The sequence below is a fragment of the Thermobia domestica genome, chromosome 11, assembly GCF_964235325.1.
Source record: "Thermobia domestica chromosome 11, izTheDome1.hap1.1, whole genome shotgun sequence".
Lineage (NCBI taxonomy): Eukaryota > Metazoa > Arthropoda > Insecta > Zygentoma > Lepismatidae > Thermobia > Thermobia domestica.
The window spans coordinates 13,219,042-13,242,643 of record NC_137464.1 but is presented as its reverse complement, the minus strand read 5'-3'; the positions used below and the strand labels follow the sequence as shown (position 1 = coordinate 13,242,643).

Genomic DNA, 23,602 nt, shown 5'->3' with positions numbered 1-23,602 from the left:
GGGATGTTTTCGGCGTTTTACTTTTATGGTGCAACTTAAAGAAGGGGCAGGCGGGAGATATATGTAAAAAATAAAAATAAAAAGGACTTTCTTTGAGACTTCATCACGCTTAAACCACCCGACCGATCTTAATAAAATTTTCAACATAGATGAGGTTCGAACCTGAAAAGGTTTTTATGTACAGGGTGTTTCAAAACAACACCAACAACATTTGGGAGGTGATTCCTGACACCAAGATAAGACGAAAAGTATAGACCAACCTGGCTTCCTTTCGAAGTTATAGGCTGCCGAAAACATGAAAAATGAACTTAAAAGGTCCATAGCTCCAAAACTATGAGACCTACCGTAGATGGATCTAGACTTCACTTAGGAACTAATATGTGCTCTATTCAAATATCGAAGTTTCAGAAACCTGCGGCACTTTCGCAACAATTTTTATAGAGGTAGTTGACGAGTCCTTCAAATTATATGTCCGTAGCCAAACTCCCTCTATATAAACTGTTGCAGAAGCACTACAGGATTCTAAAACATTGCTATTTGGGTAGGGTACATTGTAGTTCGTAAGTGAAGTCTTGACGCAACTACGGTAGGTCGCATAGTTTTGGAGCTATGGACCTTTAAAATTCAGTTTTTCGTGTTTTCGGCAGCCGAAAGGAAGCATGTGTGCACCCAGGTTGGTCTATATTTCTTTGCCTTATATTAGTGTCAGGAATTACCTCCCAAACGTTCTCGGTGTTGCTTTGAAACACCCTCTATATATGTGTTTTCACTTTGACGATAGAACCTAGGGGAACGGGAAGAAGAAGGGGACATTTATATATAAAAATAAATAAAACCTAACTCTTGAACCACCCAACCACCAACTAATCTCGATCAAATTTTCAAAGATGACGTTAGGACCTGGGAAAGTTTTTATCATTTAAATTCGACGATTCAACTTAGGGGAGGGGGAGGAGGAAATATATGTAAAAAAAATAAAAATGAAAGTGATTGTGTTTGCGACTTCATCACTCTTAAACCACCCGACCGAGGATGGTATTTATCTATTCACTTTGACGATAAAACTTATGGGTGAAGAATATATATACTGTAACTTAATAACTCTTGAACCAACGAGAGCTCCTTCGTGGCTAAGCGGTTAGTGTGCGCGCCTTTGGCGTGGGAGGCCCGGGTTCGGTTCCCGGCGGGAGCTCATGTGGTTCGGATTTCACGTTAATCAGTAGGTCCACGTCTTATATAGCCTCGCTGCTGAACGGGACGTTAAACTTAAATTCAACTCAACTCTTGAACCAACGAATGGATCTCGATAAAATTTTCAACCTAGGTGAACCTGAGGTGCTTTTTGTCATATTACTTTGACGGTGTAACTTAAGGGATGGGGAGGAGAGAGACATTTAAAACTGATCCAAAATGACTGATATTAGTGTCGAATCTATAGTTTTTTTGGTCACTGAGATGAAGTGACATTTCTGATGCCGTTTAAATGCAAATTGAGCCCCATAACTTGGGGGAAGAGGAGTGGGAGATATATAAAAATGATCGAAATGATAAAAATGATGAATACCAGTGTCGAATTCATAGTTTTCGGGGGCGCTGAGATGAACAATGACATTTCCAATGCCGTGACCCGCAACATGGAGAGGGAGGGGGATAGATACAAATGATGGAAAATGACAAATATCAAAGAGAGCTTTAGTAATAGTAAAAAGTGACTGACTAACGAAACATATTACTATATTTTTTCTTAACTTATCCCAGCGAAGCGGGTAGTTGATGCTAGTATATTATAAGATAGGTACGTGGGAAGTCTGTGCAGCGTTGCAGGAGTATTGGTGGTCATCAATGCGAATTGAAAGAATAATTCAAGTTTCACCACCATAGAACGTAGAAGAGTGGGCATATTCATAAATATAAATGAGGTCGGAAGAATCACAACTACAGACTATCTTTGTAATGGGTTGATGGCAGATGATGGTGTCGAATATGTAACAGTTTTTTACATATTGATTTCTGATGTTTCTTTTCGATTAAGCTTTTCAGAACTCGGAAACTTCTAATTGACTTCGAGATAATGAATTACTTCCATTATTAATTATAAAATAAAATTTAATGAATGATTGCTGTCTTTGCTATATGTTGTTATTGTGTGGTCATTTTATTGTTATTTATTTATTATTTTTATTTATTTATTTATTTTTAGCTACACCTTTCGACTTCGAGATTTCTGTTACAAATGTTACAGCTACAAGTTTCCAAGTAAATTGGAAGGTAAGCTGAACTTAAATAAAAACTGTTAAATTATTAATATAATTTTATAAGAAAACAAAATGTCACGAAAACTGCCCTTTGAATATTGCTTTGCTTATGTACGGTACTTATTCTTACTATTGTAACGAATCGTAACAAAGCGAACAGATCTGTGGCTACACAGGTTATCTCTCAGAACGTCACACAAACTACCACAGATATCTATTAAATCATGAAGTGTGTGTGTTTACTAATACCGTAATTTTTTTTAGGTAAGTATCTAGATGATAATACAGATATATGTATTATAGTCTCGTATATGTTCCTCAACAATAAATACAGACACTTTTTTTTTTTCGTAGGAATACAATGCTGATGTAAAATCTTGTCAGATGCGGTATTACGAAGTTCACGTGAAAGAGGGATGGAAATGGAGTGTACACAGTGAACAACAGACGGCGACAGCCAACTTCGTTAATCGAATTCCAAACAAACAATATCAAGTAAAAGTAAAAGGGTTAACCACTGCTGGAAATGTTGTTCCATCGAACGTTGTAACTGTTGTTACAAAAGCTGGAGGTACGAGTGTTTGGTTTCATATTTATGTGACATTTTGCAGTTTTCTAACTTAACCTTTTGCTTACGATATTTGAAAGTTTTCTGAAAGAGGACAGGATATATGTTTCTTTCATAACTTGAGGATCGGTAGGCGTATCAATTTACTTAAAATGATGTAACTTTAATGTTCTTTAATATTCTCTAATAAAACAAAAGATAAATGTTAAAAGATACTTTCAGCAATGGACTAATGATGCTTTAATGTAGTAGGCATTTAGTTTATTTACCATTACAGTCAGTAGTGTATTTAGCATTCTGTTTCGGGGGTGGGCTAAGCACATTCTCGTGAGTTCGTGTATATATACTGGGTCTATGTAGGTATACAGTTATTATATATACTATATATAAGTTTATCTATTTCGGAGGGGGGCTTGAGCCCGATAGCCACCCCTTAAATACGCCACTGATTACAGGTAATATACAATATACTTAATATTTCCAGAGTTGTACAATATAATTAATAGAATCAATACAGGTAATCAATTCTTTCTATTCTAGCAGCTTCGGAATTTCCTCTTGTAGTTCTAATATAACAGAATATCAGAATTATCTATATTAATAAATTCTTTCAGATACTTCTAAACTTTTAAACAAGAATTTTAGGAATGTTCCAAAAAATGGATCAAAAGATTGCGATCTTGGCCAAGAATTTTAGAAATGATCCAAAAATGAATGAAAAGATTGCGATCTTGGCCAGAAATTAGTTTTTTGATCAGGGGCCACAAACTTTTTAAACGGCCCCTAAATCAAGTTTTCGTATTTTCTACGGAATAAGCACATCATACTTAAGTGATGGTTTGGATTTGGCTACACTATATGTAGTTGTCCAGCTATAAGGCGTAAAAGAAAACTTTTGATTGAAATGTATTGGATCTTTTGGTCCATAAAGGGAAATTGCAGGAAATCTACAAGTACCATTAATACGTTCTTTTTTATGTAAAAAATCTAATAAAACCGTTTCAATTGGAATAGGACAAAATAAATCTTTCTTGGAAATTATTAAATATCTTTCAATGAATATATTCGTTTATTGTCTTTCGTTCACTTATTAGCTTAGTAATTGTTGTCTTTTTTCCAAATGTTGAAATTATAACTTTTTTGCAATTCTGTCCATTTGAACTATAATAAATGAATAATTAAATAAATAGAATGTTTATTATGTGGATGCAAAACAATACAAATTTCATAATAGGTAACAGTAACACTCATACATAGAAGTATTAAAACGTGTTGCTTTTACTAATTTGTTTTTATATGATTTTTAAACATAAATAATTATTTTAAAAAATAATCCTTTTACTATAAATGTAATGATTTGTTTTTGCTATTAAATATATTTATTTTCGTAAAACATGTGGACATTAAATTAACTACATAAGGAGTTGCTACAATCAGAACCATCAGAAGAGTAATACTTTTTATTTTCGTGGAAAAACCAACGAAGAGCTTTTCAAGACCTTGGCTTAATTCTATAACTTTCAGATAAAAACTAAATGTAATATTATTATTTAACTTCAAAGCTGATGAGAACATTTAAGTGAAATACATTGTTACAGTATATTTTTAAGCTGACGTACATCTGTATACGAGGGCAATTCGAGAAACAAACCTCCGTTCGTGCATGTGCAAGAAATTGCCGGGAAGAGTGACATCAATCCTATGGTGCTGTGTGCAGTAGCTCAATACACAGTGAGTAGTGGAAGGAAGGGGTTGTGTTGCAGTTCACTCGTCCGCTATAACAGTTAAAAATGAACGTTCTAGTAGAAAACCCCGTCAAATATGAAGTGCGTGCGGTAGATCTTCAATTCAGAAGTCTGAAACGTTACAACTCAGACGAGCCATCCATAATAAACTTTGGGGTATGCTAACTTCCGGTGTGATGTTGCTTCGCGGTAATGTTCTCGGGCACATCGCTGGACGTACTCAAAAACTTTTGGAGCAGTTCCACTGAGATGTTTTAGATTTGGTCCCGAGAGATTATAACCTCTTGAGGCACATGAAACTGTGGCTTGCGTCGCACCGCTTTGACAATGACAATGCGCTTCACAATGTTGTTAGCGGGTGGCTTCATTCCCAGGCGGGAGATTTTTTTTTTTTCAGAAGGAATTTAAAATATTGTAAAACGTTATGACAGGTGCCTCAATTTGGATTGTGAATATATTGAAAAGTAATGTAATGTACTTTCGTGGATATAACAAAAATTCTGTATCGGCTGGTTTATTCTATTGATAAGCATTTTTTTTTTTAAATTGGCCTTGTATATTTTGGACAATAAGGTTCAAGGCTAAAAGTATGACAAAACTGAACTAACACACTGGTTTGAACAGTCAATCTTATAATAAAAAATATGTCAACCTTACTGCAACATAACAACAACACATTTTGATAACATTTTACCTATTTTTCAGCGTCTAGCGGTGTCGTGAATCTAAAGACAACTACAAAATCGTCGAAGAACTTTCAAGTTTCCTGGGATCCTCCACTTCATGCTGGAGGAATTATACGTTACTACCAAGTTTCATATCAGGTGAGTGGTTTTCCAGTTCATTGGGATAGACAAACACAAATGAAATGAACAAAGGCTTCATCGATCATTATATTGTAAAGGCTTATTGTATGAAATAACGGGAGTCAGAATTCATAATCAGTGACAATTTCGAAGAAGACATTAACTGAACGATTTTATGCAAGAAAAGAAAAAATACCATTATTCACGTATTTGACATAATGTAGAAGATGTTAACCCATTGCGTCCCCTTGGCAACCAAGGCAATTTTTCGTCATAGCTTTGAAACTCATGAGTTGTCATTGCTGTTTTTAACCTTGAAGTAAGCTTGGAGTATGTTTCGTCAAACCATTGTTGCATTTTCTTTGTGTGATATTTAGTTTCTAGATTAGCACTGTTTTTTGAGTGCTATGTGTAGTGAGGAGAAAGATTTAACTGGGCTGATTTGAAAGATGTAAGTATACAATCATTTGAAGACAAGTTAACGGTATGTTTTTTTTTTTTTTTTTTCGTAATTTTGATGAAGAAAGGTTTAGTTTATTAGGTATTTTAGTTTCCGAGATCTATGTTCAATGCGTTTGGCAGGAGAGATATTGAAACACACGTGGCAACTTTAGTTGCCAAGGAGAAGATGCGAAGTCAAAATCGGGATAGTTGTATTTATTTATTTTTCTCTTTCATACAGAAAGTCATATAAAAGTGTGAACTCTTCACTGCAGAATATATCGATAATACTACTGCCATTTTTTTAGTCACTGCCTTTGCCAGTATATGCACAAGGGAAGTGAGGGCAAATTATTTTGTCCATATAATTTGTGGTCACTCATTGGTTGGACAAGGAACTCTCTCGCTTGTTCTTGTAGTTATGCATGTAAACTTTTCTAATGTGCGTGTGCCTATCTGTGTCAAGAAGATCTTTGTTCTACTGCTTGGCTATTGGCTAGCAGTTTGCCTTTGGTGCGCGGGTCCCGTGTTTGATTCCCCGGTGGGAGGTACCGTTAAATGAAAGAGAAGTTCGGATTCCACCATTATCAGTAGGTCCACATCTCATTTTCTCACCATGGTATAACCGTAAAAACTCCATGAAATACTTGATGCTCTGGAGGAAGATGATAATGGTTTTCCACACAACGTAGCTGTATGTCCACCAGATGAAAAACAAGTAGCAGACAGCGATCATGATTCCCACTGACCTCATGTCAACCCCGAAGGCAATTTTGATCGTCTTCCTCCTAATCTCGTTCGTTCTAAAATACTTGTTCGTTACTCAGATGATAATGAATCACAATCACATGCCGAAGACCTGGGCAAAGCACTCCTACATCTAGAAATACATCAAAGCGCAAAAGAATGCGGCAGAAATGTACACAATTAGTTTGGAAACCCACTTCTTCCGATGCAAGATTCAATATTGGTGAACGTAACGTAATTTATCATCCTAATGCTGAAGATTATTATTATTATTATTATTATTATTATTATTATTATTATTATTATTATTATTATTATTATTATTATTATTATTATTATTATTATTTTTAGTAAATCAATAAAATCAGCTTTGAACGCTCGAATCGCAGAAACAGGTTTTCGATTTGGAGAGGATAGTAGTGGAAAATGGATCGATCTGGGCCAACCTGGAACATATTAGAACATATGAGGACAACTCACAAGCCCCTGGGAAATTGAGCACCGTACACCGTGAGCCCACGGTCTTTTACGACCTCCATTTTAGGGGTGAATTTATTCCCTTTTATGACCACTTTTTAGGGGGTGTATTCGTTCCCTTTTACGAGCACATTTTTAGGGGTGAACTCGTTCCCTTTTATGAGCACTTTTCCAACCCCTATGTTAATTACGAACACATAGAAGAGAAGATAACACATAACACTACGTAACACACAGCAGAACAGATAACACATAAGAGTACGTAACATAACAAGGGTGTATTCATTCTCTTTTATGAGCATATTTTCCAACCCCTATTTTAACATAGCAGAAATTACACTGAGACTATGAACACACAGCAGAACAGATAATACATAGCACAGCTAATAAAAAACATGGCTTATTTTCCAACCCCTATTTTAACATAGCAGAAATTACACTGAGACTATGAACACATAGAAGAGCAGATAACACAAGGGTGTATTCGTTCTCTTTTATGATCACATTTTAAGGGTGAACTCGTTCCCTTTTATGATTACTTTTTCAACCCCTATTTGAACATTTTAACATAGCAGAAATTTATGAACACATAGTAGAGCAGATAATAAACACAACAACCTCCATTTTAGGGGTGAATTTATTCCCTTTTATGAGCATATTTTCCAACCCCTATTTCAATATGACAGAGACTACGAAACATGGCGGACATAGCACAGGGGGTGTATTTATTTTCTCCACCCCTATTTTAACATAGCAGAAATTACACTGAGAGTATGAACACATAGCAGAGCAGATAATAAACACAACCACCTCCATTTTAGGGGTGTATTCATTCCCTTTTATGATTACTTTTCCAACCCCTATTTTAGAAATTACATAAAAAAAAATTTTTCAACCCCTATTTTAAGACAATGAATACCTATGTAACATAGCGATTCGATACGCTCTTTGAACCGATTTGGATGAAACTCGGCATATGGGGGTTTTCGGACATGCTGATTACGAATATCATACTTATTTTTACCTGGGTCTTATAGTTTATGTGGGATACGCCCTTCGTATGACACTTAAAAACCCAATAACTCGAAAACGAAGCAACGTATTGAGGTGGCGTTTCCACATTTAGCAATAGGCCATCAGGTACTACAAGTTCCAAAAATAATGGCCATCGAGGTCAAAGGTCACAATACTTAAAACCCAATAACTCGAAAACGAAGCAACGTATTGAGGTGCTGTTTCCAAATCTAGTAATAGGTCATCAACTAGTACATGTTAAAAAAGTACTGATCTTCGAGGTCAAAGGTCAACATACTTAAAACCTAATGACTCAAAACCAGAGCCACATATTGAGGTGATGTTTCCACATTTAGTAATCGGCCACCAACTACTATAAGTTCCAAAATAATGATCATCAAGGTCAAAGGTCAACATACTTAAAACCTAATAATTTGACAACTGAGCCACATATTGAGGTGCTGTTTCCACATTTAGCAATAGGTCATCAGGTACTACAAGTTCCAAAAATAATGGCCATCGAGGTCAAAGGTCAAAATACTTAAGACCAAATACCTCGAAAACCGAGCCACATATTGAGATGGTGTTTCCACATTTAGTAATTGATCATCAGGTACTACATGTCCCAAAATTAGTGGTCATCGAGGTCAAAGGTCAAAATACTTAAAACCTAATAACTCGAAAACGGAACCACATATTGAGGTGCTGTTTCCAAATCTAGTAATACGTCATCAACTATTACATGTTCCAAAAGTACTGACTATCGAGGTCAATGGTCAAATATTTAAGCCTTAATAACTTTAAACAAAGCCTGTGTGACCTATTCAGTTTTGTACCAAGCAGAGAGAAGTGAAGAAGGAATAAATTTGAGTGGCTTATTTATTTTTGTATTAATGAGAAAGAAATCAAAGGAACACAATTTTAACTAGCGCAGACTTTCTGTACCTTTCTGGGCTATTCAAATGGATTAACAAGAAAGAAAGCAAAGATATGCCATATTAACTAGCTATGTATTATTTAAGCAAAACGAAGGGCTAAATTTGAGAAAGCGAACATGAACCATTTTACTCAAATTTGAATGGAGTATTTAGTTTTGTATGAACCAGAAAAAAGTGAAGAAGGTTCAATATTTCTATACAATTTTATACTACCCAAATAAACGAAATTTTATTTTTGTACCAATCACAAGAAAATCAAAGAAGGGTCATTTTATACCTTTTTGTGCTATTCAAATAATAGAGGGAACAAATTTCAGTGGTCTATTTTATTTTTGTACCAATCAGAAGAAAAGCAAAGATATGCCATTTTAACTATTTAAACAAACGAAAAGATAAATTTGAATGACCTATTCAATTTTGTACCAACGAGAAATACCATTTTTACTAATCAAATAAACAAAAAAACCGAAGAAGGATCATTTTAACTAACTCAGACTTTTATACCATTTTGTACTACTCCAATAAACGAAGGAATACCAACCAGAAAAAAAGAAGTGAAGATTAGGTGAAGAATTTTCTTTTGTACCAACTGGAAAAGAGAAGAAGAGCTACTTTAACTAGCTCAGAATTTATGTAACTTTTGAACTTACTGAAATGTTCTATTTTTGTATCAATCAGAAAAACCCGAAGAAGGATCATTTTAACAAGTTCATAATTCCTGTAACGAAAGAATAATTTCGATGTTCTACTTTTTATACCAACGAGAAAAAAATGAACTAGCTGAATATACGAAATAATAAATTTAAGTGACCTATTCAATTTTGTACCAATGAGAAATGGCATTTTAACTGGCTCAGAATTTTACTACTCAAATAAACAATGGAGTATTTAGTTTTGTACCAACGAGAAAAAAAGAAATTGCATCATTTTGGAGTATTCAAATAAACAAAGGACTTATAATTTGTGTCAACTATAAAATCAAGTAAACGAAGTAGCATTTGAGTGAGCTATTTAATTTAAAAAACCGAAGTTGAGTATTTTATACCATTTTGTATTATTCCAACAAATAAAGGAATAAGCAAAAAAGGATCATTTTATATCATTTTAAACTAGTATAATAAACGAAGGCATAAATATGAGTGAGCTATTTAATTTTGTAGCTGAGTATTTTCACGAAAGAACAAAATTGTACTAATCAGAAAAAGCGAAGAATTTCTGTACCTTTTTGTACTATTTAAACAAACGATGGGATAAATTTGGGTGACCTGTTTTTTGTACTAACCAGAAAAATCGAAGAAGGTACCTTTATACTAGCCCAATGAACGAAAGAACAAATTTGGGTGTTCTACTTTTTTATACCAAACAAAGAACCATTTTGTATTACTCAAATAAACGAAAGAAAAAGACCTTTTTAACTAGCGCAGAATTTCTATAACGCAAAAACTAATTTGGATGGAGTAACAAGAAAGAAAGCAAAGACATGCCATATTAACTATTTAAATAAACGAAGGGATAAATTTAAGTGATCTATTCCATTTTGTACCAAGGAGAAATGCCATTTTTTATCTAGCTTAGAATTTCTAGTGCATGTTGTATTATTTAAACAAAACGAAGGGCTAAATTTGAGAAAGCGAACATGAACCATTTTACTCAAATTTGGATGGAGTATTTAGCTTTGTATGAACCAGAAAAAAAGTGAAGAAGGACCATTTTAACTAACTCAGATCTTTATACCATTTTGTACTACTCCAATAAACGAAATTTTATTTTTGTACCAATCAGAAGAAAATCAAAGAATGGTCATTTTAACTAGCCAAACAGAAAAAAGGAAAGAATTAACACTTTGTACTAATCAAGTAAACGAAGGTATAAATTTGTACTAACCAGAAAAGGAGAAGAAGGATCAGCATTCTATACTTTTTGTGCCATTTATTGAGGTGTCTATTTCCTTTTGTACCAACGAGAACCATTTTTAACTGGCTTAGAATTTTATGCCTTTTTGTAAAATTTGTATCAAACCGAAAAAAGCAAGGAAATACCATTTTTAAATAGCTCAGCATGTTACAGCTTTTTGTGTTTTTGGTCTACCCAATTCCTTGACCATGTTGTACTATTTAAACAAACAAAGGAATAAATTTGTGTGACCTATTCACTTTTGTAACAATCAGAAAAAGGAAAGAATAAATTTGAGTGGCTTAAGCAAAGAAGGTCAATTTATACCTTTTTGTGCTCTTAAATTTGAGTGACCTATTGAAGAATGAATAAATTTTGTTTTCAATTAAAAAAGCGGAGAAGGTCTACTTTCTGTACAAACCAGAGAAAAACAAAGAAAGACCATATTCTGCTACTCAAACAAACAAAGGAATAAATTTGTCTAACCTATTCACTTTTATAGCAAAGCGAAAAAGCTCCTTTTAGTTTTGTACCAACCACGAAGGTCCATTATTACAAGCTCGGTATTTTTATACCATTTTGTATTACTCTCATAAATTTGGGTGATCTATTTCATTTTTGTACCAATCAAAAGTAAAGCTCAGAATGTTATACCTTTGTGAGGGATTAAAATAGTTGTGTCATAATTCAATTATAAGTTAATTCTGTAGAACATACTTTATAGCAATTAGGGTTATTAAGAGACTAAAACGTTCTAAAGAAAACTGATGAAGAACGAGGAATCATGACAGCATGCTTGGCCAATTTGAATCACAGCAGAAGAAGAGATCATATCAAAGTAAGAAAAGTTTTCAAAGTTCCATGTTGCTACATATATTTAAGCAACGTTGCGAATGCGTTACCTAACATATGTATTGCTAAGGTACTGCCTATTGCTCAACGATTCAATTATTTTTTAAAATTTTCTTTCCTCGTCTAAGTCCAAAAAGACAAATATATATTTTTGCATTTATGTATTTTATTATAATGGAATATAAGTTTATGGAGTATATTTGGAAATAATAGAACATACATCATGATGTTGTATTATTTCCAAATATACTCCATAAACTTATATTCCATTATAATAAAATACATAAATGCAAAAATATATATTTGTCTTTTTGGACTTAGACGAGGAAAGAAAATTTTAAAAAATAATTGAATCGTTGAGCAATAGGCAGTACCTTAGCAATACATATGTTAGGTAACGCATTCGCAACGTTGCTTAAATATATGTAGCAACATGGAACTTTGAAAACTTTTCTTACTTTGATATGATCTCTTCTTCTGCTGTGATTCAAATTGGCCAAGCATGCTGTCATGATTCCTCGTTCTTCATCAGTTTTCTTTAGAACGTTTTAGTCTCTTAATAACCCTAATTGCTATAAAGTATGTTCTACAGAATTAACTTATAATTGAATTATGACACAACTATTTTAATCCCTCACAAAGGTATAACATTCTGAGCTTTACTTTTGATTGGTACAAAAATGAAATAGACCACCCAAATTTATGAGAGTAATACAAAATGGTATAAAAATACCGAGCTTGTAATAATGGACCTTCGTGGTTGGTACAAAACTAAAAGGAGCTTTTTCGCTTTGCTATAAAAGTGAATAGGTTAGACAAATTTATTCCTTTGTTTGTTTGAGTAGCAGAATATGGTCTTTCTTTGTTTTTCTCTGGTTTGTACAGAAAGTAGACCTTCTCCGCTTTTTTAATTGAAAACAAAATTTATTCATTCTTCAATAGGTCACTCAAATTTAAGAGCACAAAAAGGTATAAATTGACCTTCTTTGCTTAAGCCACTCAAATTTATTCTTTCCTTTTTCTGATTGTTACAAAAGTGAATAGGTCACACAAATTTATTCCTTTGTTTGTTTAAATAGTACAACATGGTCAAGGAATTGGGTAGACCAAAAACACAAAAAGCTGTAACATGCTGAGCTATTTAAAAATGGTATTTCCTTGCTTTTTTCGGTTTGATACAAATTTTACAAAAAGGCATAAAATTCTAAGCCAGTTAAAAATGGTTCTCGTTGGTACAAAAGGAAATAGGACACCTCAATAAATGGCACAAAAAGTATAGAATGCTGATCCTTCTCCTTTTCTGGTTAGTACAAATTTATACCTTCGTTTACTTGATTAGTACAAAGTGTTAATTCTTTCCTTTTTTCTGTTTGGCTAGTTAAAATGACCATTCTTTGATTTTCTTCTGATTGGTACAAAAATAAAATTTCGTTTATTGGAGTAGTACAAAATGGTATAAAGATCTGAGTTAGTTAAAATGGTCCTTCTTCACTTTTTTTCTGGTTCATACAAAGCTAAATACTCCATCCAAATTTGAGTAAAATGGTTCATGTTCGCTTTCTCAAATTTAGCCCTTCGTTTTGTTTAAATAATACAACATGCACTAGAAATTCTAAGCTAGATAAAAAATGGCATTTCTCCTTGGTACAAAATGGAATAGATCACTTAAATTTATCCCTTCGTTTATTTAAATAGTTAATATGGCATGTCTTTGCTTTCTTTCTTGTTACTCCATCCAAATTAGTTTTTGCGTTATAGAAATTCTGCGCTAGTTAAAAAGGTCTTTTTCTTTCGTTTATTTGAGTAATACAAAATGGTTCTTTGTTTGGTATAAAAAAGTAGAACACCCAAATTTGTTCTTTCGTTCATTGGGCTAGTATAAAGGTACCTTCTTCGATTTTTCTGGTTAGTACAAAAAACAGGTCACCCAAATTTATCCCATCGTTTGTTTAAATAGTACAAAAAGGTACAGAAATTCTTCGCTTTTTCTGATTAGTACAATTTTGTTCTTTCGTGAAAATACTCAGCTACAAAATTAAATAGCTCACTCATATTTATGCCTTCGTTTATTATACTAGTTTAAAATGATATAAAATGATCCTTTTTTGCTTATTCCTTTATTTGTTGGAATAATACAAAATGGTATAAAATACTCAACTTCGGTTTTTCAAATTAAATAGCTCACTCAAATGCATTACTTCGTTTACTTGATTTTATAGTTGACACAAATTATAAGTCCTTTGTTTATTTGAATACTCCAAAATGATGCAATTTCTTTTTTTCTCGTTGGTACAAAACTAAATACTCCATTGTTTATTTGAGTAGTAAAATTCTGAGCCAGTTAAAATGCCATTTCTCATTGGTACAAAATTGAATAGGTCACTTAAATTTATTATTTCGTATATTCAGCTAGTTCATTTTTTTCTCGTTGGTATAAAAAGTAGAACATCGAAATTATTCTTTCGTTACAGGAATTATGAACTTGTTAAAATGATCCTTCTTCGGGTTTTTCTGATTGATACAAAAATAGAACATTTCAGTAAGTTCAAAAGTTACATAAATTCTGAGCTAGTTAAAGTAGCTCTTCTTCTCTTTTCCAGTTGGTACAAAAGAAAATTCTTCACCTAATCTTCACTTCTTTTTTCTGGTTGGTATTCCTTCGTTTATTGGAGTAGTACAAAATGGTATAAAAGTCTGAGTTAGTTAAAATGATCCTTCTTCGGTTTTTTTGTTTATTTGATTAGTAAAAATGGTATTTCTCGTTGGTACAAAATTGAATAGGTCATTCAAATTTATCTTTTCGTTTGTTTAAATAGTTAAAATGGCATATCTTTGCTTTTCTTCTGATTGGTACAAAAATAAAATAGACCACTGAAATTTGTTCCCTCTATTATTTGAATAGCACAAAAAGGTATAAAATGACCCTTCTTTGATTTTCTTGTGATTGGTACAAAAATAAAATTTCGTTTATTTGGGTAGTATAAAATTGTATAGAAATATTGAACCTTCTTCACTTTTTTCTGGTTCATACAAAACTAAATACTCCATTCAAATTTGAGTAAAATGGTTCATGTTCGCTTTCTCAAATTTAGCCCTTCGTTTTGCTTAAATAATACATAGCTAGTTAATATGGCATATCTTTGCTTTCTTTCTTGTTAATCCATTTGAATAGCCCAGAAAGGTACAGAAAGTCTGCGCTAGTTAAAATTGTGTTCCTTTGATTTCTTTCTCATTAATACAAAAATAAATAAGCCACTCAAATTTATTCCTTCTTCACTTCTCTCTGCTTGGTACAAAACTGAATAGGTCACACAGGCTTTGTTTAAAGTTATTAAGGCTTAAATATTTGACCATTGACCTCGATAGTCAGTACTTTTGGAACATGTAATAGTTGATGACGTATTACTAGATTTGGAAACAGCACCTCAATATGTGGTTCCGTTTTCGAGTTATTAGGTTTTAAGTATTTTGACCTTTGACCTCGATGACCACTAATTTTGGGACATGTAGTACCTGATGATCAATTACTAAATGTGGAAACACCATCTCAATATGTGGCTCGGTTTTCGAGGTATTTGGTCTTAAGTATTTTGACCTTTGACCTCGATGGCCATTATTTTTGGAACTTGTAGTACCTGATGACCTATTGCTAAATGTGGAAACAGCACCTCAATATGTGGCTCAGTTGTCAAATTATTAGGTTTTAAGTATGTTGACCTTTGACCTTGATGATCATTATTTTGGAACTTGTAGTAGTTGGTGGCCGATTACTAAATGTGGAAACATCACCTCAATATGTGGCTCTGGTTTTGAGTCATTAGGTTTTAAGTATGTTGACCTTTGACCTCGAAGATCAGTACTTTTTTAACATGTACTAGTTGATGACCTATTACTAGATTTGGAAACAGCACCTCAATACGTTGCTTCGTTTTCGAGTTATTGGGTTTTAAGTATTGTGACCTTTGACCTCGATGGCCATTATTTTTGGAACTTGTAGTACCTGATGGCCTATTGCTAAATGTGGAAACGCCACCTCAATACGTTGCTTCGTTTTCGAGTTATTGGGTTTTTAAGTGTCATACGAAGGGCGTATCCCACATAAACTATAAGACCCAGGTAAAAATAAGTATGATATTCGTAATCAGCATGTCCGAAAACCCCCATATGCCGAGTTTCATCCAAATCGGTTCAAAGAGCGTATCGAATCGCTATGTTACATAGGTATTCATTGTCTTAAAATAGGGGTTGAAAAATTTTTTTTATGTAATTTCTAAAATAGGGGTTGGAAAAGTAATCATAAAAGGGAATGAATACACCCCTAAAATGGAGGTGGTTGTGTTTATTATCTGCTCTGCTATGTGTTCATACTCTCAGTGTAATTTCTGCTATGTTAAAATAGGGGTGGAGAAAATAAATACACCCCCTGTGCTATGTCCGCCATGTTTCGTAGTCTCTGTCATATTGAAATAGGGGTTGGAAAATATGCTCATAAAAGGGAATAAATTCACCCCTAAAATGGAGGTTGTTGTGTTTATTATCTGCTCTACTATGTGTTCATAAATTTCTGCTATGTTAAAATGTTCAAATAGGGGTTGAAAAAGTAATCATAAAAGGGAACGAGTTCACCCTTAAAATGTGATCATAAAAGAGAACGAATACACCCTTGTGTTATCTGCTCTTCTATGTGTTCATAGTCTCAGTGTAATTTCTGCTATGTTAAAATAGGGGTTGGAAAATAAGCCATGTTTTTTATTAGCTGTGCTATGTATTATCTGTTCTGCTGTGTGTTCATAGTCTCAGTGTAATTTCTGCTATGTTAAAATAAGGGTTGGAAAATATGCTCATAAAAGAGAACGAGTACACCCTTGTTATGTTACGTATTCTTATGTATTATCTGTTCTGCTGTATGTTCGTAGTCTCAGTGTAATTTCTGCTATGTTAAAATAGGGGTTGGAAAATATGCTCATAAAAGAGAATGAATACACCCTTGTTATGTTACGTACTCTTATGTGTTATCTGTTCTGCTGTGTGTTACGTAGTGTTATGTGTTATCTTCTCTTCTATGTGTTCGTAATTAACATAGGGGTTGGAAAAGTGCTCATAAAAGGGAACGAGTTCACCCCTAAAAATGTGCTCGTAAAAGGGAACGAATACACCCCCTAAAAAGTGGTCATAAAAGGGAATAAATTCACCCCTAAAATGGAGGTCCTAAAAGACCGTGGGCTCACGGTGTACGGTGCTCAATTTCCCAGGGGCTTGTGAGTTGTCCTCATATGTTCTAATATGTTCCAGGTTGGCCCAGATCGATCCATTTTCCACTACTGAGGATGTTGTACATGGCAACCCGGCATATAACTCGATTTTGATAATTTTTTCATCTCAGGTCGGTTACTTCAAGAACTAAGTTCAAAAGGTTTAAGTGGAACCGGAACCGAACCTTATGGGAAAACAAGTATTCTCGAAACATGAATTTACTAGAGAAGAAACTGTGGAAAAATAAACCAAGTTTTAAGTTGGTCGGAAGCTTATCAAGTGATTTTTATGTGTGAGTTGGAACGACAACAACCAGTTCTGACAAATTGGGATCAAATTGAGCTCGGAAAGACTTCAACACTGTACTCGCGTGTCAACAAGAAAAAAAATTAGTGTTCAGATACCAGAGTTATTGCCCAATTCAAATATGGCTGGGGTGGATTTGTGAGATCAGTTTGACAAATTATTTATCGCTGTACAATTCGCATAAAGAATTGGTGGTAGCCATTCTTTGCATGGGCTGTTCATGTATCATATGTTCAAGGTTGGTTACTTTATAGAAAACTTGATCACGATGTATCATTACTAGATTTTCGACGTCGGTGTGCGATGTTCTTACTAAAATTGTTTGCTACCCCACTAGCACCCTCAGGTGTTCGGTTCTCTTTTGAATTTTCTCACGCTCTAGAGGACTTAAGATTGGATGGAACTGATCATATGGTAATCGAGGGAAAATGCAAATACAGACGTTGAAGAGTTTGTAAGAATTGCACAAAGTTCGTCTGTGAAAAAAAAATGTGACTAGCCTTTGCACTCAAATGAATGTTTCAACGTTTTCACAAAATCCCGTGACATGATCGTTGAAAGATGTCTTCTTAAAATTGAAATACAAAGTGCCACTAATGACATTCAATAGTTATTTTGTTGCAGTGCATTTTTTCTCCTCAAGATTGTAACTTTTTAAAAATGTTCCGTTGCCAGGGTAAAAAGCAAGGACAAAATAAATATTTTTTTAAAAAAAATATTCTAATATGTAATTTAGAGTACCAGTAGGACCAAATTGGCGAAAAAAACTTGTCAAAATACTAGCAGGGAATTCTGGGCACTAATGGGTTAATTAGTTGGCTAGAGTTAACGTTCCTTCCACCATCGAGGCTATATAAAATGGTACCTGCAGCTTCAAGTGGCATCCAAATGATTACTAGAGTTTAATTTCAACTAAATACTTTCACCGGGAATCGAATCCAGAATGCATAGAAAGCACGCGAATAGCCACTTTGGTACAAACGGAACTATACTCTACTTAAGCTAAGTTAATAGGCAAGCAAAACAAACTCTCCTTCTCCTCACCTCTCTTTTATTGTAGAAGGCGAAAACAAGTCGTTAAGTTGGACAGGGACGGAGATACCTTTTTAAGTAATAGTATCGTGTAAAACCTAAACGGTTACTCCAATGTGTTTGCACGTGTTGTTGAGAAGGCATTGAAGGCATTACTGTTCCTTTTAGCCACTGTCAAACCCTTCTTCCAATGTTTTCAATTTTTAATGTTTGTTTTAAAACAAGTATTGTTTATCATTTATGTACTAAAGATTTGAAAATTGAATTACTAGAAATAAGGACTTATCTATATTATAAAATTGAAAGCGACTATGTTTATGACTCTTAATCTCTTGAACTACTTGACCGATCTCAATCAAAATTTCAACATTGATAAGGTTTTGGCCTTGGAGTGTTTTCATAGTTTCACTTTGACGAAGGAACGTGGGGGAGGGAGAGGAGGGGGAAATATATAAAAATGAAAGTGACTATTTTTGTGACTAAATAACTCTTGAAGCACCCGACCGATCTCAATCAAATTTTTAACATAGATGAGGTTCGGAACTGAGAAGTTGTTTATAATTACACTTTAACGGCAGAACTTAAAAAATGCTCCTATTTATAAACAACTAACACACCTTACTATGGAGTTGCAGACGACGGACACAACTGCGACATCACCAGTCACATGACGAAGAGGAAACAGCAGCACCATCGCCAGCAGCAGTGCTATATATAATCGAGAGGATTTCATGGACAGCTATTAGTTTCGACCGGTCAACCCCTCCTCTAGCTTGCTTGGAACTCTAGGAGAAACCCAACCTAAAATCGTCTAGTTTGCTTCAGAACTCTAGCCTTCCTTTCTGCCCGCTTACCTTGCTCGGAGCTCTGTCGGGATTCCTAATCTCAGTCACTTAGCTTGCTCGGAGTTCTGTGACTCTTAACCCCTCTATCTGCTTGCTTCGGAGCAATGGGGATTCGTAATCTACTCCACCTAGTTTGCTTCGGAGCTCTGTGGAGATTCTGTCCTAGGCTGCTCGGGCCTTGGGTCACGTTTTTCTACCTTACATTAGAGAAGTTACATCATTTCTGTAGAAGCATTTCTGTAGAATGCTGTTTATAGAGGATTTTTAATAATAAAAACCGGTAGTGGGATACGATTCCGGAGTGTAATTTGCTCTATCTGTTCCACCACAAGCAGAACTTTACAATATTTTAGTCAAATACAGGGCCGTGCCGTGGGGGGGACGATTGGGGCGACGGCCCCGGGCGCCGAAGTAAGGGAGGAGAAAAATTCGGGAGAAAAAGAAAAAGATAGGAAAAATTACTTGGAATATATGTATGGGGGCGCCGTCGTATACTCTAGCCCCGGGCGCTGATTTTCCACGGCACGGCCCTGGTCAAACATAAATTAAAGTAAGAGCCAATGATTATTTTGGGTTACCTTATTAGTCATTCTGTGTATTTTCATTTTGTTAGTGTCATAATGGAGAGCCTGCTGAAGGTAAACGTCAGTATTAGTTTCAACTTAAATAGGTGATATGGTTCTCGTATAATATCAATTTTTAGATTTACAAAAATAATTTTCTTTTGTCGAAAACTACACATGAGGTTTAACACACATCTATATATTTTGTTTAGCTTAATCAGATCTATGGATTGGTGTAAGCCTCACGTTTGTACATTATTTTCGTTAAAACTATTAATATTCTCGAATTTCTCATTTTGTTTTTCTTTGATTTCTTTGTCTAGTGCATACGTCTTCTTGCGTGTAAGAACTTCACTTGCAGATCGTCTTCTGGTGATGTAAATATTGCGTCCACATCGGTTACCCTGTATGGCTTACTTCCACTGGCTCAGTACGAAATTAAAGTGGCAGCGTATACAGGAGTCATGGGAGAGTTCGCAAGGATACTTGAATTAGTTGATTCCGCAGGTAAACGTTATATTAATATTTTTGTCTTTAAAGAAAAAAAAAATCATGTGTACTTAAAGACATTAATGAGCAAACGTAATAATTTTGGAGAAAGAAATTTCACTTGAAAAAAGAATGTTCAACTTAAAGCAAAGATTAGTGCTCTCTATAAACATATCTACAAACTGCATTAACACCCATTTCTACTTATTTTAGTTTTAAGTGTCTCCAGTTACAAAAATTAAATAACTCTCTTTACCTCTCAATGAGATATAACCCCATCTTTTTCAGGCTGAAAATTTCAGCAATATTAAAAATAAATGACTCAAGTTTAAAAAATATATAAATCCAGTAGCGTAGCTAGGATCTGTGTTTTTTTTTGAGGGGGGGGGGCAAGTGCTGTTATAGGTACACTCATGTCCAAAATTATTGTCGCATATTATAACTGTCTTCTTGTAAGAATATAATTTGATAATGATTTTGCAGGGTACTTTTAATACTGGTACTACGTGTATAATCGGGAAATGTATATTTGTGGTAAATTTCATTGGAAAAGAATTATAAATATGAAAATTATGATGAGTAAAATAAAATGTTGCTAAATGGACAAGAAAGTATTATTTTCGTTTTATTGTTCTTATTTACTGCTCTTTTGACATGAAATTTGCCACATACATGTCTTTGCCGATTATACACATACTAACGTTATAAGAAATACCGGGCGAATTCGTTATCAAATTATATTCCTAGAACAACATATTTATAGACATGCGACAATAATTTTGGACATGGGTGTACATATAGAAAAATTACAAACAAAAAATATATAAACATAAAAATATATAAAAATTACAAACATCAAAGTACCAAAGTACATTGTCGGACCACTTTAAGGGGGGCCCGGCCCCTCTGGGCCCCCTTCCCTACGCCACTGTATAAATCGTTGAGTCATACTGCGTGTCTTAATATGCTGCTGTACAAATTCAAATGGACGAAGGTTTTTTCGTGTGTTTTGCACAGCCACCGCACTGAACGTTTTTCGCTCTTATCCCTCAAATGAAATCTTTATTTATGAAATATGGACAAAATAGCCTGACTCGGTTTTTGATAAAATCCGAATGAGAAATCCAGTTATGAAGAGGTAGACAAAAGCAATTGAACATAAAACTAAACACTTTTTGGCTTATCAACAGGTATCTCGTCTGCGTCTGTGTTACCTTCTACTTCAAAGAAGGTCACAGCTTAGAAACAGAATGAAAATACTCTACGACAAGGAAGTCGAAAGCAAAGAAGACAGCTGGTCTCAGCAAATTGATGATGAGTAGGGGAAGTGCGCACAGTGCCGGACACCTAAGGTTTTTTCGAATTCACGAGATAAGTAAGAGGTACATCATGAAAGTAATGCAATCATATTAAAGTTCGACATGTGTTATATGAGCTGACGTAAAAGAAACTACAACAATAGAGAGCATATATTTTTAAAATGAAAATGAAAATCAGGTTCAAATTCACACATACACAAAAACGTTACCCAGTACCGGACACAACATAAAATACATTGTTTCCTTTTATATGCAACGAATAGTATGATATATAAACGTAAATAACGTCTGAAGGCACTTCTATAAATATTTAAGTAAATAAAACACATCTCATTGCAGAAACAATAATAATACAAGCAAAGAAATGTCAAGCCAATATCCCAGTACTGAACAAGGAGTGTGAAAATGTGAATTAGTCCTATCTCACCTGAACATAAACAAGCACCAAACAAATTTGCACCGATCACATAAATAATAGTCAAGATTCTCTTGATTTGTGCATGCAACATGTGTCCATTTATGACACAAAATACACTGCACTCACTCTTCGTCCACTGTTTCAGAATAAATGATGCATTCAGTGATGATGGCTTTTAATCCACTGCTGCACTTATCTGTGCCACCGGTGTCAAAATTCAGTTTTTTTCTTATTAACTTCTTACTTTTCTTTACACCTGTCTGTTCGCTTTCATTAGCTACCTTTTCGTTATCTTCGTCTACTTGAAACTGCATGCTCTTCAGTTTCGTTTCTTCTATCACTTGTGCTTTGCTTCCTGTTACGTTTTTCTTCTAATGTTTTCCTGTATGGCGTAGATGTTAGAATTTGGCTGGTTTCACTTCTGTTTCTTCTCATTGGTAACCTGCTGTTTGTTTCGCTTGTGACTAAGTAGATCTCTTGAGCTACTGTCTGAAATTGTCTTGAAGTTGACGGCATACTAGGGTCGAATGAAGACCTTTCTTAAGCTGAGCGAGAAATCGTGCTAACAGAACTGTGTTTCACACCCTGTAAAGTGAAAAATTTCTTTTTGTTCATTGACAGCAATTGGTTGTCCAAGTCCTTTAGATGATTAACAAGCTGCGTCTCCATTTCTTCTGAAAATGTTGTATCATAACGGCCCATTTGAGGAGTCATTTCTATTGTTTCCAATTTTGAAGTCCTTCACTCTATCCTCTAAAGTGCTCTTAGGTACCAGAATGTTACGTGCTGCTACCCTCAGATTCATTTGCCCTTCCATGACTGCTTGCGTTGCCTTCCTCATTTCCTCTTCCACCCATTTCCCCCCTTTCTTGCTTGCCATCTTGCCTGGAAAAAACAACAACGAGAAACGAACGCTACTATTATAAAATTTCCGTAACGACGACATTGTGTCCTTGTCCGATACTGGGAACATACATGCTGTCCGGTACTGGGAAATTAACATGTTAACATATAATGTTGGATCACGTAGTAATACGTTGCGTAGTTCAATATTTATTAGCATTCTTGGGTACATCACACAATAAGAGAAGTCATATATGTAATAAAATGCTCACTTGCTTACCCGTACAGTCGACACAGTAGACAAAACTTAACATACAGCACCAACGTACACAACAATTCAGCTACAAACGCCAATATCTTTCTCCACACTGGCCTGATACAAGTCACAACTTGCTCACCAACACCTTGAACTTACACAATGGTGATGATAACCAGTACACGTCCGTCATCTATCGGATACGAACTCTACAACTACTGTCCGGTACTGGGTAACGTCCGGTACTGTGCGCACTTCCCCTATATAGATCTATCTTACATAGCGCACACTCGGTGAAAGTGTGTTACAACTCAAAAAATGGGAATTTTGAGTTATCATCACTCAAAAGAGAAGAGAGAGAGAGAGAGATGTGAACTCTACCTGGTGGTATTTTCGCATAAACGTAACTAAACAAATTAACCCCTACATGGCAGAAATACCAGTATTCCAGGGAGTGATTTTGATAGAATAACAAACTAAAAGTCATGTTTTCACAAATGTGTAATTTTTACTTGTAACAGTCTTCCACCGGGTCTGCGATA

At 34.6% G+C, this 23,602-nt stretch overlaps 1 protein-coding gene across 1 annotated transcript in view; it reads left to right on the top strand.

The window, feature by feature from the left end:
* Positions 1–23,602, top strand: part of LOC145663900 (uncharacterized) — a 196,571-nt gene that overhangs the window by 126,601 nt on the left and 46,368 nt on the right. The window contains exons 21-24 of the mRNA XM_081730071.1: positions 2,201–2,268; positions 2,610–2,826; positions 5,274–5,392; positions 20,059–20,242. Coding sequence (XP_081586197.1) covers positions 2,201–2,268; positions 2,610–2,826; positions 5,274–5,392; positions 20,059–20,242 — 588 coding nt within the window. The remainder of the gene's footprint in view (positions 1–2,200; positions 2,269–2,609; positions 2,827–5,273; positions 5,393–20,058; positions 20,243–23,602) is intronic.